This window comes from Rana temporaria, chromosome 1, assembly GCF_905171775.1.
Source record: "Rana temporaria chromosome 1, aRanTem1.1, whole genome shotgun sequence".
NCBI classification, from domain to species: Eukaryota; Metazoa; Chordata; class Amphibia; order Anura; family Ranidae; genus Rana; species Rana temporaria.
Genome location: NC_053489.1, coordinates 410471254 through 410487517, shown reverse-complemented (window position 1 = coordinate 410487517; position 16264 = coordinate 410471254). Strand labels below are relative to the sequence as shown.

Sequence of the window (16264 nt, the reverse complement as noted above, 5' to 3'; positions counted from 1 at the left end):
GAGAGCAGTGCCAGATGAGATGAGGAGACCATTTTTTTTTCTGGGTGATAAAAATCAAAAGACTATTGTTGTGTGCTGTATGAGCAGCACTGTCTAACCAGCGGTAGGCTGTGTTAGACTTCATAGATAGGTTCCTGTGTGGAAGGTAGACGCCCAGAGTGGCTAGAGTTTATTTTATGTTTTGATTTTGTTTATGCTGTTTGGATGCTTGCAATTGTTTTCCAGCAAGATGGAAAAATAAACCAGAAACTTTGTTTTCAACCGTCTTCGACTGCCAGTCTGTATAAGTTCAGTGTGTGGTGAACCCAACCAAGGGGTCACACACCCCGCTACCGAGCTAACCCCTCACAATATATATATTTAAGTTTTGGATAGGAGTATGCAAAATGTTTTGTTGCTCCAGGTGTTCCGTGCTGAGGGGATTAAAGGGGTTGCAAAGATAAAAAAAAAAATCCCTAAATAGCTTTCTTTACCTTAGTGCAGTCCTCCTTCACTTACCTCATCCTTCCATTTTGCTTTTAAATGTCCTTATTTCTTCTGAGAAATCCTCACTTCCTGTTCTTCTGTCTGTAACTCTACACAGTAATGTGAGGCTTTCTCCCTGGTGTGGAGAAAGCCTCTTGAGGGGGGAGGGGGCGAGCAGGAGTGTCAGGACTCCCACTAACACACAGCTCCTTTCTCTATCTGCAAAGTAGAGAGAGTCCTGACACTCCTGCTCGCCCCCTCAAGAGGCTTTCTCCACACCGGGGAGAAAGCCTCACATTTTTGTGTGGAGTTACAGAAGAACAGGAAGTGAGGATTTCTCAGAAGAAATAAGGACATTTAAAAGCAAAATGGAAGGATGAGGTAAGTGAAGGAGGACTGCACTAAGGTAAAGGAAGCTATTTAAGGAAACATTTTTTTACTTTTACAACCCGGGTTCACACTATAGTGAACACAGACATTGCATGTGATTTTGCAGCGATTTGTGATGCTGGCTGAAGTTTGCTCTATAAATCTCAAACATTTTACAGCCAGTGTAGTTATGACTTTACCAACTGTTTTGATTATTTTCACTCTATGCATTTGGATGGAATCGGCAAGGCCTGATTCACACTTATGCAGGGTGCAGTTTGCATATTGCAGGTGCAATTTGCGTTTTTCAATACACGCTTTTCATCCATTGATGTCTATGGAACCAAAAACAAGAAAAAGGTCCTTGGCTCGTCCCATAAAATGCACAGCTGTGAACTACATCCATAGGAAAGCATGTTAAATGGACTAAAGTGAAAAGTGCTTTTGCGCTAAAATGGATCCTAAATGAGTGAATCCACCAAAAATATATAGTGCAGCAAAACCTAATTATGTTTACATGACATAAAACAGGAATATAAATAAATGGTGATTCTGCGCAACATATCACACTAATGGAATAGTGATATCACATAAACAAGATAAATGTAAGAGCTGACAAATAATCAGCATATAGTATTAAATGCAAAGAGAATAGTGAGTCCAAATATAAATATATATATACTCAAATAGTGAATAGTGAGTCCAAAATATATAATACTCATAAGGCGAATGTGCAAAAATATATAAAGAATATTGTGCAAAAAAAACGGTTTATCTTCTATCGCACGGCCGTGCACTCACACCATAGAGCTGGTGCTCACCTTCATCCAGTGCATTCAGAATATCTGCCCTGACAGCTGATTTGTGTTTACTATTGGGATTGAACTTCCATTCCGGTTTTTTTGCATGTTAAATGGACTGTAGTGTGTTTCTGCAAAACTGAAAAGGCACAAAAAAAATGCATAGGTGTGAACCAGGCCTTAAAGTGAAGTTCTACCCAAAAATAGAACTTCTACTTTTTGGAATCCTCCCCCCTCCGGTGTCACATTTGGCACCTTTCGGGGGAGGAGGGAGCAGATACCTGTGTCATACAGGTATTTGCTCCAACTTCCTGGCATAGATCACCGCGGTGACCTACGCGGCTTCCTGCGCATACACTGTCCCCCTCGCACTGTCTTCTGAGAAACACACAGGTCCCAGAAGAGAGAAGGGACCAGTGAGGATGCACAGCGCGACTCACGCATGCGCAGTAGGGAACCGGAAAGACTTCCTAATTCCCCTCACCGAGGATGTCGGTGGGGGCAGCCGAGAGCTGAGCAACTGATCTGCTTCGGCTGCCAACATCGCAGGCACCCTGGACGGGTAAGTGTCTATTTATTAAAAATCAGCAGCTGCAGTATTTGTAGTTGCTGGCTTTTAATATTTTTTTTTTATATATATATAAACAGGATCAAACAGTATATGCCTATTCCAAAGTGGTCAACCCACTCAGGCCTCCACTACTCCAGTGGTTCTGGGAATGTTGAAGCTCAGACTTCATTTCATATTGTTTGCCCAACTCTAACCTTTTGGTCTACACATAGACACACACCTGTGATAGTTTTCAGCTTCCTTGTTTAATGTTAATAAATGTGTGTAAGCAGTGGCGGCTGGTGCTCTATTTTTTTGGGGGGGCGCAAACAAAACCCCAGTCAACCCCCCCCCCCCCGCCACTCGCAGACAATGGGACCTGCAGACAGACAGAGAGACAGATAGATAGATAAACAGACAGATAATAAAACAAATAGATAGATAGATAGATAGATAGATAGATAGATAATTAGATAGATAAATAGATAATTAGGCAGATAGCTATAGATAGATAGATAATTAGATAGATAAATAGATAATTAGGCAGATAGCTATAGATAGATAGATGGATAGATAGAGGGAGGGGGAGGGAGCGAGAGATAGAGCTATATATAATTAGATAGATAATTAGATAGACAGACAGACAGATAGATAGATAGATAGAGAGACATAGCTAGATAGAGCTATAGATAAATAGATAATTAAACAGATAGATAGATGGAGGGAGGGGGAGAGAGATAGAGCTATAGATAATTAGATAGATAGATAATTAGACATACAGATAGATAATTAGATAGATAGATAGATAGATAATTAGACAGGCATATAGATATAGATAATTAGATAGATCGATAGATAGATCGATAGATAGATAGATAGATAATCAGACAGACAGATATAGATAGATAATTAGATAGAGAGCGATAGATAGATAGATAGATAGATAGATAGATAGATAGATAGATAGATAGATAGACAGACAATTAAACAGATAGAGAGAGACAGAGAAAGAGAGAGAGAGAGGGAGAGCGATAGATAGATAGATAGATAGATAGATAGATAGATAGATAGATAGATAGATAGAGCTGTAGATAGATAGATAGATAGATAGATAGATAGATAGATAGATAGATAGATAGATAGATAGATAGATAGATAGAGCTGTAGATAGATAAAGAGATAGAGCTGTAGATAGATAATTAAACAGACAGATATATAGATATAGATAGATAATTAGATGGATATAGATAGATAGATAGATAGATAGATAGATAGATAGATAGATAGATAGATAGATAGATAGATAGATAGATAATCAGACAGACAGCTAGCTATAGATAATTAGATAGACAGACAAATAGATAGATAGATAGATAGATAGATAGATAGATAGATAGATAGAGACATAGAGATATAGAGCTATAGATAGATAGATAGATAGATAGATAGATAGATAGATAGATAGATAGAGACATAGAGCTATAGATAGATAGATAGATAGATAGATAGATAGATAGATAATTAAACAGACAGACATATAGATATAGATAGATAATTAGATAGATAAATAGATAATTAGGCAGATAGCTATAGATAGATAGATAGATAGATAGATAGATAGATAGATAGACAGACAATTAAACAGATAGAGAGAGACAGAGAAAGAGAGAGAGAGAGAGGGAGAGCGATAGATAGATAGATAGATAGATAGATAGATAGATAGATAGATAGATAGATAGATAGATAGATAGATAGAGCTGTAGATAGATAAAGAGATAGAGCTGTAGATAGATAATTAAACAGACAGATATATAGATATAGATAGATAATTAGATGGATATAGATAGATAGATAGATAGATAGATAGATAGATAGATAGATAGATAGATAATCAGACAGACAGCTAGCTATAGATAATTAGATAGACAGACAAATAGATAGATAGATAGATAGATAGATAGATAGATAGATAGATAGATAGATAGATAGATAGAGACATAGAGATATAGAGCTATAGATAGATAGATAGATAGATAGATAGATAGATAGATAGATAGATAGATAGATAGATAGATAATTAAACAGACAGACATATAGATATAGATAGATAATTAGATAGATAAATAGATAATTAGGCAGATAGCTATAGATAGATAGATAGATAGATAGATAGATAGATAGATAGATAGATAGATAATTAAACAGACAGATAGATATAGATAGACAGACAGATAATTAGATAGATAAATAGATAGATAATTAGACAGAGGTAGCTAATAGATAGATAGATAGATATATAGATAGATAGATAGATAGATAGATACATAGAGACATAGATAGATAGAGACATAGATAGATAGAGACATAGATAGATAGATCTATAGAGAGAGAGAGATAGATAGAGCTATAGATAGATAGATAGAGACATAGATAGATAGAGACATAGATAGATAGAGAGATAGATAGATAGAGAGAGATAGATAGATCTATAGATCGAGAGATAGATAGATAGAGCTATAGATAGAGCTATAGATAGATAGATAGATAGATAGATAGATAGATAGATCTATAGATAGAGAGATAGATAGATAGATAGATAGATAGATAGATAGATAGATAGATAGATAGATAGATAGATAGATAGATAATTAAACAGATAGACAGACAGAGAGAGAGAGAGAGAGAGGGGGGGGGACAGGCAGGACAGTCAGATAGATTAGATAGACAGACAGAGATAAGAGATTTGTAAAGCACAGCTGCAGGACGCAGGTACTCTAAGCCCTCACACACAGACAGGAGATGTGAAGCACGGCACCCTCCCCCTCCCTCCTGTCCTCTCTCAGTCCGATCACAGTACAGGCTGAGCATACAGCATAAGGTGCTGGACATGATGGGGTGGACAGGACAGACAATGAGACAAATAAAGTGTTTTTAATAAAATTACTTACCTTAGAATCCTCCTGGAGTCAAAACCGAAGTAACACTGCCCTGGGGAAAGCACCGCCCATTTCCTTCTGCAGTGAGGAAGCAGCAGGACCCAATTAGAGAGGAGAGTGGAGACACTGGAGAGTGATTGGCTCATGGCGCACAGCACATAGCCACAGAGCTTAAAAAAAAACTGCAAATGAAGCGTCTTGCCTGCTGCATTGGCATGACGCTTCAATGATGCTATAGCAGTGCTCTGAGTCTTTGACCGGCGCTCACCCTGAACATGCACCGTCTTAAAGGACCTTTTTTTTTTCTTAAAGGGCCCAAAAAAAAAATTTTTTTTTTCATTTTTTTTTTTTTTTTTTTTTTTACTGGCTTTGGGGAGAGGGGGGGCGGCGCCCATGCGCCCCCTATGGACGGGCCGCCACTGTGTGTAAGTGAAAAATATGAAATGGCATTCATCAGAAACCGAACTGCTATTCTTATAGCTTAATGCCCTCTTGTGGTTATAAAGCTACATTGCATGGTTTAACAGCTTACAGTTTTAGTTTCTACTTGTTACATGTTCTTCTTCTTTCAATTGTTGCAGGGAGGTGGAAATTCATTTCCCATTTTGGAGCAAGAAATCAACACTGTTTCTGAAATTCAAACACAATTTCCAACGTTCAAGTCGGTCCCTATATACAATGATGAAGCAGACCCACTGGTTGGATGGTCGACACCACAGACATGGAGGGGGGATGTCACATATGCTGCCATGGTAGTAAAGGTGAAAAGCAGAACAAAAAAGTGCTGTGATTATACTAGCAATGAGCGTGGGAATCATTGGAAATGTTAATAATTAAAATGAGAGTATTTATTGATGTGACAGGTGGTACATGAGTGATGCAGTCGGTTTATAGGCATTATACATTTCCATTTGGCATTTTGGAATTTAGTGTGCCAAGAAGGCCAGGAAGAGAGATTAGGCAGAAGATGGAAAATTTCGGTGAATGTTGGCATGCATATAGGGAATGACTGTGTAAAGTCCTAGCAGTAAGGCCTCAAACACACGATAGGTTTACCAGAGGACAACGGTCTGATGGACCGTTTTCATCGGTCAAAACCGATCGTGTATGGGCCCCATAGGTTATTTAACCATTGGTTAAAAAAAAGCCAACTTGCTTTAAATTTAACCTATGGATTCCGAACCGATAGGTCAAAACCGATCGTTAGTAGGCACAACCATTGGTTAAAAATCCATGCATGCTCAGAATCAAGTCGACGCATGCTTGGAAGCATTGAACTTCATTTTTTTTCAGCACGTCGTTGTGTTTTACGTCACCGCGTTCTGACACGATCGGTTATTTAACCTATGGTGTGTAGGCGTGACGGACCATCAGTCAGCTTCATCGGTTAACCTAGGATAACGGTCCCTCAGACCGTTCTCTTTGGATGGGCTGATCGTGTGTACAAGGCTCCAGTGTGTTATCCTGCCGGTGTTTGACCCTAGATATCACTTGGCACTGTTCTGTTGACAGACTGTTGTCCTAAAATCTGACCGTTAGTACGCTCCTTCTGATAACTTTCGGCCAACAAATGTTGGATGACAGGCTAGTACATTTTCGACGGACACCGGTTTGATGTGAGATTTTCGTTTGATCAGTACACAAATCTGTCACACAAAAGTCAAAACTACAAACACGCATGTTTGGAATCAACGCTCTGCAAACACAAAATTAGCAGAAGGGGCCCAAAGGGTGGGGCTCAAGAGCTGAAATTCCTCGTCAGGGGCAGACTGACCATTGAGTCACTTGGGCACTGCCCGAGGGCCCCATGTCACTAGGGGGCCCCCATCAGGGTTGCCAGGCTCAGTAAAACCAGGGACAGTATGTAAAAATCTGTGTTTTTTTTACATCTGTCCCTGATATGTCTGAAACCGGCATGCTTCTGATGTGAAAAGATTTTAGCTGCTCCGCCTCTGCACTGCCTCCTGGCGTGGGAGGGGCCTCCAGGGGCCCCATAGTCTTCTATTGCCCGGGGGCCCCATGAGTTGTCAGTCCGCCCCCGTTCCTCGTAGTACATCACTACGTCAGTGGCGTCTCCAGCTTTCATATTTAGGGGGGGCACATGGGGGGACAGGGACAAAAGTAGGGGGGCCAACTATAAAATGCAATTATATATATATATATATATATATATATATATATATATATATCCTGGGGCCCTTTACTACGATCCCACTATGGGCCCTTTCACATGTTCTGCAGTGAGCTCCCTTCTTACTATACTGGGGCCCCAGGGTGGCAGAAAACAAGAGATATATGTCACCAGCACACCAAGAAAATATAAGGGTCCAAAGCAGTGGGAGAAATATCAGGGTTGCAAAGGATGTCTTGCCACCGGGCCCTGGTGTTCTGCCACAGTGGGGATCCCCCTTTTCCCTGTCCCTGCTATTGACAGCGCTGGTCTGGCGTCTGTCTCCTTGGCAGTGGCAGCAGTCTATTAGGACCTAGTGCTGGTGACATTATGGGTGCATGCAGGGGAAGCTGGCACTATTGATTATAGAGAGCCGAGCCCCCAGCTGGTCACCTAGCAGCAGTAATGCTGTATAACCTTCTCTGTTGACATGCTGATCGGCATGTGATTCAGGTGATGCTCCCAGTCAGATCTAATAAACACAGTATTTATTAGCATCAAGAGTACAACCACATGAATATAATCAACCGTATGATCAGCAGCCATGTGGGCTCTATGCCTGTAAAGTGTGGGCTTTGATCAATAAAATCACTAGGGCTGTGCAAATTAACTTTTAATTAATCGATTAATCTTGAATCTTTTTGATCGATTAAAATTCTTTTGATTGGTACTCACCTCTCCGCCGGCTTCTGGGCCTTCAGGGAGTTCCGTTGGAGATCCAGTAACGTCACGGACACCGGCGGGGCTTGCCGTGTCCATCTGAAGGGCTCCTTTGCTGTGCCTTCATATCTGCATGCCAGCGGGACCTTACTATCTGCCACACGCAAGGGCTGTTACACTTCCCTCTATCACTTCCCTCTATCAACCTGGGATTCTACAACCATCCACTGGGAGTTGTGATAGTTCCCTTCATGGGACATCTACATGCCGACGGACTGATGTTAACCTCTCCTCATCTGGATTCAGCAGTGGTATCGTTGTACACATTTTTATACCAGTATCATACTTGGCTACATGTTTTTATGACTGCTTTTGGTACCGTTTGGTATTACTCGCACCATTTTTACAGTTTATGTAGCTACATCGATTTTATCTCCAGTGCAATATTTATTTGGTTACGTACTTGATGACTGTAAAAGTTTTAATGCTATTCCCATCGAGCGCTGCCTATGTGTGTTTTTTGTATCCTGCTATCCATTTTTCTAGTGGTTGGTAGCTGCACTGGGAATCAGCCTGCAAGGAGATCAGCTAAAAGTAGTTGGATCTGTATGTGCGTTTATTAATCGAAATTAGTCGATTAATCGATTAAAAAAAAAAAACGATTGATCGAACAGAAACATTTTGATCAGTAACAGCCCTAAAAATCACTGATATTTATGACTAGGATTTGACTGGGAGCATCACCTGGATTGCATCCCGATCAGCATGTCAGAGAAGGGTCCACTGCTGCTAAGCAACCTGCAGGGAGCTCAACTGTCTACAACCAATAGAGATGGGCTCGGGTGTGTTTGAAATCCCACATGCCCGATCACGCCAGGAAGCCAACACTCCACAGTGCTAATCAATGTATGGGCTGCCTATGAGCTAAGACCAGCCATAGACAGTTTAAATCTCAGCTGGTTCAGCAGAAACTGGCTGAGATTTGAACCATTAATGAGCAGATTCTCTTATAATTATCACTAGTGGTTGCTGTATAGTCACTAGTGATAATCACTGTTTGTCGAGAGAATATAATTGCTGGGCAGGAGGGATATTACCCTGTCACCACTGTCTGTTGATGGGGGAATCATGCAAGTTTCTTTCCTGCAATCTGTGGATGCAGGAAAGAAATTTGCACCGTATATTATCTGCCTGACTGAAAGTGAAAGTAAATTGTGAATGTTTTGAAAGAACAGGAACAGGAGAGGGGGAGGGAGACAGATGGGGGGGAGAGAAGGGATGGAGATAATGTAGTTCAGTGATTACAGTGTACTGCAGTCTGCAGTGCACACACTTAAACACGGCCCAGGCTAGAATATCTGGTTGTGTGAGTGCTCGCATTATGCAGTGTCGGTGAGCACAGGGAAGGGGAGGAATCCCTGCAGAGCTGACTGGGGACGCTCTCCCTCTCGGGGAGCAAAATACAAAAATTGCAAAAAAAAAAAAAAAAATTTTTTTTTTGGGGGGGCACATGGTGGGGCACAGCATGATGTTGGGGGGGTCAGGGCCCCCTCTGCCCCTCCCCAGGGACGCTTCTGCACTACGTTATGTTTGTGGCATGACAATTGTGTACCATTAGTATGCAAGACGAGATCCTGGCACACCCCCTTTTGACAAAAATCATATGCTCGGCTGGCCAACAATCGTACCGTGTGTACGAGGCGTAAGTCACCCAGCGTCTCTTCAGATCCCATAGTTTGTTGCCATCCATGGTACTATCCTGGTTGCCCGGTGTTTCTTATTTGTGTACTTGTCTTGTTCCTACATTGGTGTACTTTTATCACTGTAATCACATTAGCTATTACTAATACCGCTAAGCATTTAACGTGTAATTACAAATCTGCTGAGAACAAAACTGTCCTACCTTGGTAAGTGCTTTGCAAGGATTTTAGCAAATGTAACTTTTTTGCTATACCCACATTGAGGGTTTCAGCATTGTGATAAGTGAAACATTGCTGGGAACGGAAAACCCATCAAACCAGTGATAGTTCTGTACAGTTACAGAAAATTATACCGGACTACTAGTTTTATAAAAACACCTGACTGCAAAGTCGGGTGTGAAAAGTATGCTTTCATGAAAGTAAACTACTAAAAGATTTGTGCAGCAATTATGTTATATCAATGTTTTTAGTTACAGTTGCATCACTCATTGTATATGCCACAATCATCTCTTTTTGCATTCATGTTCAGTCTCAATACAGTACTTTACTGTTAGTAAACCCAGGACCCTGCATTCACTGTCTCTGGTCTCCCACAGTACACAGAACATGGAAATGCAATTATTTTAGTAAATATAAACTGATAATTTTCTCATCAGCAGTATATAGCAGTCTTGTGACTTCTGTCAGTTCCTAGTAAAGCTTGTAGGAGGAGTTTTCATTCTTCCCTGATCCTCTGTCTGGACGGTGCTGATTGGCCCTGTGCTGATCACATGCACTCTCCCAAGAAACAAACAACCTCTCTAGCAATACACACCAAACCGAGCATGTGCAGCCTGTCCCCTGTCTCTTAGACACAGCATATTGTTGTGATGCTAGTAGAACAGTTGTCACCAGAGCTGGCTTTTTCCAACAGGAAAATCCAGGAACAAGTTGTGCCATAGTCATTTTTTTCATGTGTTTCAGTTTTTGATCTCTCTTAAAAAAAAAAAAATGTGAACTGTTATGATGTAAAAACACAATATTTCTGTTCTTTTTATCCTTTTGCTGCGTAGAGTGAAAGGTTAACTATTTATTGGGTTCATTTTACTAAAGGCAAACAGATTGTGCACTTTGCAAGTGCAGTTGCTCCAGAGCTTAGTAAATGAGGTGAAGCTTCATTTTGCAAAGAACACCCAATCACATGCAAGGAAAAGAAAACTGTATTTTTGCTTGGGCACGATTGGATGTAAGTCAACAGAGATTGCGTTCATTTGCAAAGCTCTAGCGCAGTAGCCCATCCATTAGGGGCGCTTGGGTACCGCCCCCTCTCTCCACACCACTCCCTATATGATTAATGGCTAGATTCATGCATAGCATGAATCTATCCATGGCCACTGCTGTCACCCCCTATTCAGGTTTCCAGCCCCTTTCAGGAAGTCGGGTGCCTGGATTACCCAGGTGTTACAACAGCAAATGAATATTCACTGATAATCAATCCGGTCAATCAGAAGCAGGTCTGAGACGGTCGAAAAGAGAAGGCTCCCGATTGGCTTGCGAGAAGTCGGAAATGGAAGCTAGAGCCGTTGCTTGTGGAGACTGTGGAAGGGAGAGGCATTCTGCCGCCGTCGAGAGCATGGGAGATATGCCGGGTGACCGACTGGGGGGGTATTGCTTGCTGCCCAAACAAAGAAAGTTACCACTGGCCGCCGCTGCTCTGGATCAACTGCATTTACAGAGTGCATAGGGGTTAATTTACTAAAGGCAAATCCACTTTGCACTACAAGTGCACTTGGAAGTGCAGTCGCTATAGATCTGAGGGGAAGATCTGAAATGAGGGGAAGCTCTGCTGATTTTATCATCCATTCATGTACAAAGAAAAATGATTTTTTTTTTTTTATTGTCCTTGCATGTCCCCCTCAGATCTACTGCAACTGCACTTCCAAGTGCACTTGTACTGCACAGTGGATTTGCCTTTAGTAAATAAGCCCTGTTGTCTATTTGTCTTTAGTGAATCCACCCTATGTTAACTGGCTTTATGTACAGTACCGACCAGGTTTATAGAAAATCCACTTAAGTAGACGCTAATGATGGGTGCATGTGTAGGTCGCTTTCGTGTGCATGTACTAAGTATCAAAACATGTGTGTTTTTTTGTTTGGTTTTGTTGTTGTTGTATCTGTATTTATATAATTGGGTATAAACTACAGGGTGAGCTTTATCTTCTTAGTAAGACAACCACTGGCAAAGTATTGCTAAGATCTTTTCCATCATCTGCTTAGCTGATGAGGAAGCTTAACAAAGGCCAATTTTAGTACTTTGTGGTTCCTTGACATCAGTTCATAATATGTAACATACTTTTTATATATATATATATATATATATATATATATATATATATATATATATATATATAAAAAATGAAAAGCATAAATTAGTGTGATGTAGTACGATTATATTCATTTATGTTGGCATTCTTTTTAATTCTGCCTGGTAGGAGTGTCAAAATTGTATTTATTTATTTATATGTCTGTGTTTGGTTGCATTACTTTTTTTTACTTTTACTATTGTGATTTCTATGTTTTAGGTAATAGATGAACACTTAGACTACATGCTGTCAAATGATAGTCAAAGAATGAACTACAGCTTGCTAAGTAACGATAATGCCTTCATGAACTATTACCCTCACTACTTTACTCAGAGGACACTGACAGCAAGATTCCAGATGAACAACACTAAGCCCCCGCATGTCCAGATGGTGAGAAAACCAGTGCTGACTGTAATGGGCTTGCTGGCATTATTAGGTACATGTTTGTGTTAATCTTTTCTTGTACAACAAAACATGCCAATTTACTAAGCTTTAATAAAATGTCAAGTAAGAAATAAATATATGTTGTATTAGACAACAATTTGACTGTCAATTGGTTTGCCTGCTCAATAATTGAAAGGCTGTTCCTCTGTATGGACATTAAAATGGTTTTAAACCCAAAAGCAGCTTGCCAATTTCTAGATGTGATGACTGTATTCGTTTTCTTTTTAAGCTTTCGTCCTTCTTTGTTCATCTGGTGATCTAGCCAGCAAGTCTGTTGTTTTTCAAAAGCAAAAGCGCTCCAACAGACTGTATCAGTTTACATGGATGATACAGATCATTTGACATTAGCAGGGGTGCTTAATGATCAGCTTTTATTTATTCATGTGAAACCTTTACCCCAAAAGGAAAAACAAACAGTTTGCTGTAACTGATTATAAATTGCCAGCTGGAGTTTGGTTGTAATTTGGTAGTGTATCTAAATCTGCTTATACATTTAACAGTACCCTCCTCCTCAGACTGACAATGTTACAGACTTCTGTGTCTCATGTGCTCATCCCAGAGTTGTATCTCACTAATACATGAGGTCTGTTACTGGCCAGATCACCAGGTGAAAACAGGGTGGGGAAAAAGCCAAAGAGAAGAAAACTGATACAGCCACAACATCTAAGTCTGTTTCCTCTGTATGGACCAGTGGCGGCCCATCCATTAGGGGTGTGTCAGGTCACCTGTGGCCAGGTGACAGATGCACCCTGTTGGAGTCAGGAGTGCACCACAAGGTAGTTGAACCCTAAGGTAGACTGCTGCAGATGGAACACAGAGTGGATATGGAAGACAGGTCCACCGGAGTACAAACAGGGATCCCACAGGAAGATTGAGCCCAAGATTCCCAGGGCACGGAGTCTAAGATTCAGCAGGTATTCACCAGAGCCTCTAGTGGTGAGGATGGCCTTAGCTGCAACTGAATCCAGGTCGCGGCCCCCAGAGTCCCCCAGCTCACGCTCCATAGGGCATAGAGGAGAGAGGGGACAAGCCAAGATCGGTACACAGAGATAAACGTAGCACACGGCAAACAGAAACACAATGCTTAACAAACAACATTGATCAGCAAGGCAGACCTGTGGTGCACTGGTTAATATAGAGCTCCTGATATGGCCTGGGGTGGAGCCATACAGGGAGGAGAGATGATGAAAGCAGCCAGGTGAGCATGTCTGGACTCTAAGTTGAACACATGGAGAGAAAGGTAAGCTGCCAGACATTACTGCATATCCATGACAGGGTGCCTGGGAGCCGCCCCATCTATCCACGCCACCCCCTATATGGTTAATGGAAAGATTCATGCATAGCAGGAATCTATCCACGGCCGGTGGGGATGTTTTTTTTAAGCACCTCATTAATAGGCTTCAAAATAGGGTGGGCTCGTAGCACAGAGCATTGCGCCATGAGCTCCCCCAGGTGTTAGAACAGGGAATTAATATTCTCTGTTGTAACTCTGATCCTCAATTCAGCCAATCAGAAGCAGGTCTGAGACCTGTTTTCTGATTGACCAAAAAGAGAAGACTCCCGATTTCCCACCGAGGAAAGAGGAAAATGGAAACCGCCAATGCCCGTGGAGATCAGAGTAAGGGAAAGCTGTTGCCGCCACCAAACAAGGGAAGCCACCAGTGAAGAGCTGCATAGATGGGGTAAGTGCACAAGACCCGCCCGCCGACCAACTGACAGGGGTGTGGGGTGATAATGTTTGCAGCCCCCCCCAAAAAACTTACCACTGGCCATCACTGATATGGGCGTTAACGTGTTATTAAACCCAAAAGCAAACATTTATTATATTGCAGAGAGAGACCAGTGGAACTAAATACATTTGGCCTTGTACACACGGGCAAACATGTCCGCTGAAAACGGTCCGCCGTACCGTTTTCAGCGGACATGCCCGCCCGGAGATTTCTGTATGATGGCTGTACACACCATCATACAGAAATGAGAGTCAATCCGCGCAGACAGACAGCGTGGTGACGTGTTCGCGCCGTCGCCGCGACGATGACGCGGCCACGTGCGTGACGCTGAAAGGTCAATGCTTCCACGCATGCGTCAAAGTCATTCGACGCATGCGAGGGATGGGGGCCGCTAGGACATGTACGGTAAGTCTGTACAGACGACCGAACATGTCCGATGGACAGGATTCCAGCGGGCATGTTTCTAAGCAAGTTTAGAAACATTTGCCCGCTCGAAAACGGTCTGGCGGGCAAATGTATGCTGGAATCCTGTCCGATCGGCCTTACACACAACCGAACATGTCTGCTGAAACTGGCCCGCGGACCAGTTTCAGCAGACATGTTCGGTCGTGTGTACGGGGCCTTTCATTAACCCTCTCTTAATTCACAAAAATAAATGTAGATTCGAATCCTCATGGAGTCCCATTCAATGCAAGGTATTTTAATCATTAATCCCTTTCACCTCTCTCTTTTTTTAATACTAATTCTCAGTTACTCCCTCTTCTTAAAGTATAACTAAAGGCAAAGACACTTTTTTACTATTTGTATAGTCTAGTGAGGGATTAGAATCCCTGTTAGGGAGATTCGCCCTCTCTATTTGTCCTATTTGCCATTATCATTAAAAGCAAAAGTTTAAGAAAATCCCAAATTTTGGGTTAACGTCAGAACAGTAATTGTTCCAATCAGGACACTAGTTCTGATGACTCTGGTGACACACAGGGAGATACACTATATTGGCAAAAGTATTGGGACGCCTGCCTTTAGACGCACATGACACCCCAGTCTTAGTCCATAGGGTTCAATATTGAGTTGGCTCACCCTTTGCAACTTTGCAACTATAACAGCTTAAACTCTTCTGGGAAGGCTGAAGGTTTAGGACTGTGTCTATGGGAATGTTTTTTCTTATATTTAATCAAATATTATATTTAAACCAGGAAAGGCAGAGCCAAGTCATTACATCCATAGGGGCAGATCCACAAAGATCTGCCCCAGCGCAGCGTATCTGAGATACGCTACGCCGCCGTAACTTACTTGTGTTTGGTTTGAATCCAGAAAGAATTTGCGCCGTAAGTTACGGCGGCGTAGTCTATCTCTCGCGGCGTAATGGCGCGCAATTCAAATGTGGCGAGTAGGGGGCGTGTTTCATTTAAATGAAGCACATCCCCGCGCCAAACGAACTGCGCATACGCCATCCCTAAAATTTCCCGCCGTGCATTGCGCTAAATGACGTCTCAAGGACGTCATTGGTTTAACGTGAACGTAAATGGCGTCCAGCCCCATTCACGGACGACTTGCGCAAACGACGTAGAATATTTAAAATTATACGCGGGAACGACGGCCATACTTGACATTGAGTACGCCACCAAATACGTTTGTGGATCGTCGGAAATAGCTAATTTGCATACTCAACGCAGAAAACGAGTGAAACGCCACCCAGCGGCCGCCGGAAAATTGCATCTTAGATCCGACGGCGTACTAAGGCGTACGCCTGTCGGATCTAACACAGATGCCGTCGTATCTGTTTGGTGGATACCAACCAAAAGATACGATGCGCAAAATTTGAATTTACGCGGCGTATCAACAGATACGCCGGCGTAATGTCTTTGAGGATCTGCCCCATAATATATAGCCAACAATATATCCAGATACATTGGCAGTAACATCAGGGCCGGATTTTCTCCCAAGGCCAGGTTCCGCAAAGCACCCCCTTTTGGCAATATGGATCTTAGGTCTGGTATGGATATTAGGGCAACTCCATGCCTATTCTTTTTGTAAAAACAACATGTCCCCCCCCCTCCCCCAAATCCATACCAGACCTCCAAGATCATTTACGCCATTT

General features: G+C 41.9%; 1 protein-coding gene across 1 annotated transcript in view; it reads left to right on the top strand.

Moving 5' to 3' along the window:
• IDUA (alpha-L-iduronidase) overlaps nucleotides 1–16264 on the top strand; it is a 205583-nt gene that overhangs the window by 170763 nt on the left and 18556 nt on the right. Inside the window, exons 7-8 of the mRNA XM_040324363.1 lie at nucleotides 5702–5881; nucleotides 12212–12428. Of these exons, the coding sequence (XP_040180297.1) occupies nucleotides 5702–5881; nucleotides 12212–12428 (397 nt within the window). The remainder of the gene's footprint in view (nucleotides 1–5701; nucleotides 5882–12211; nucleotides 12429–16264) is intronic.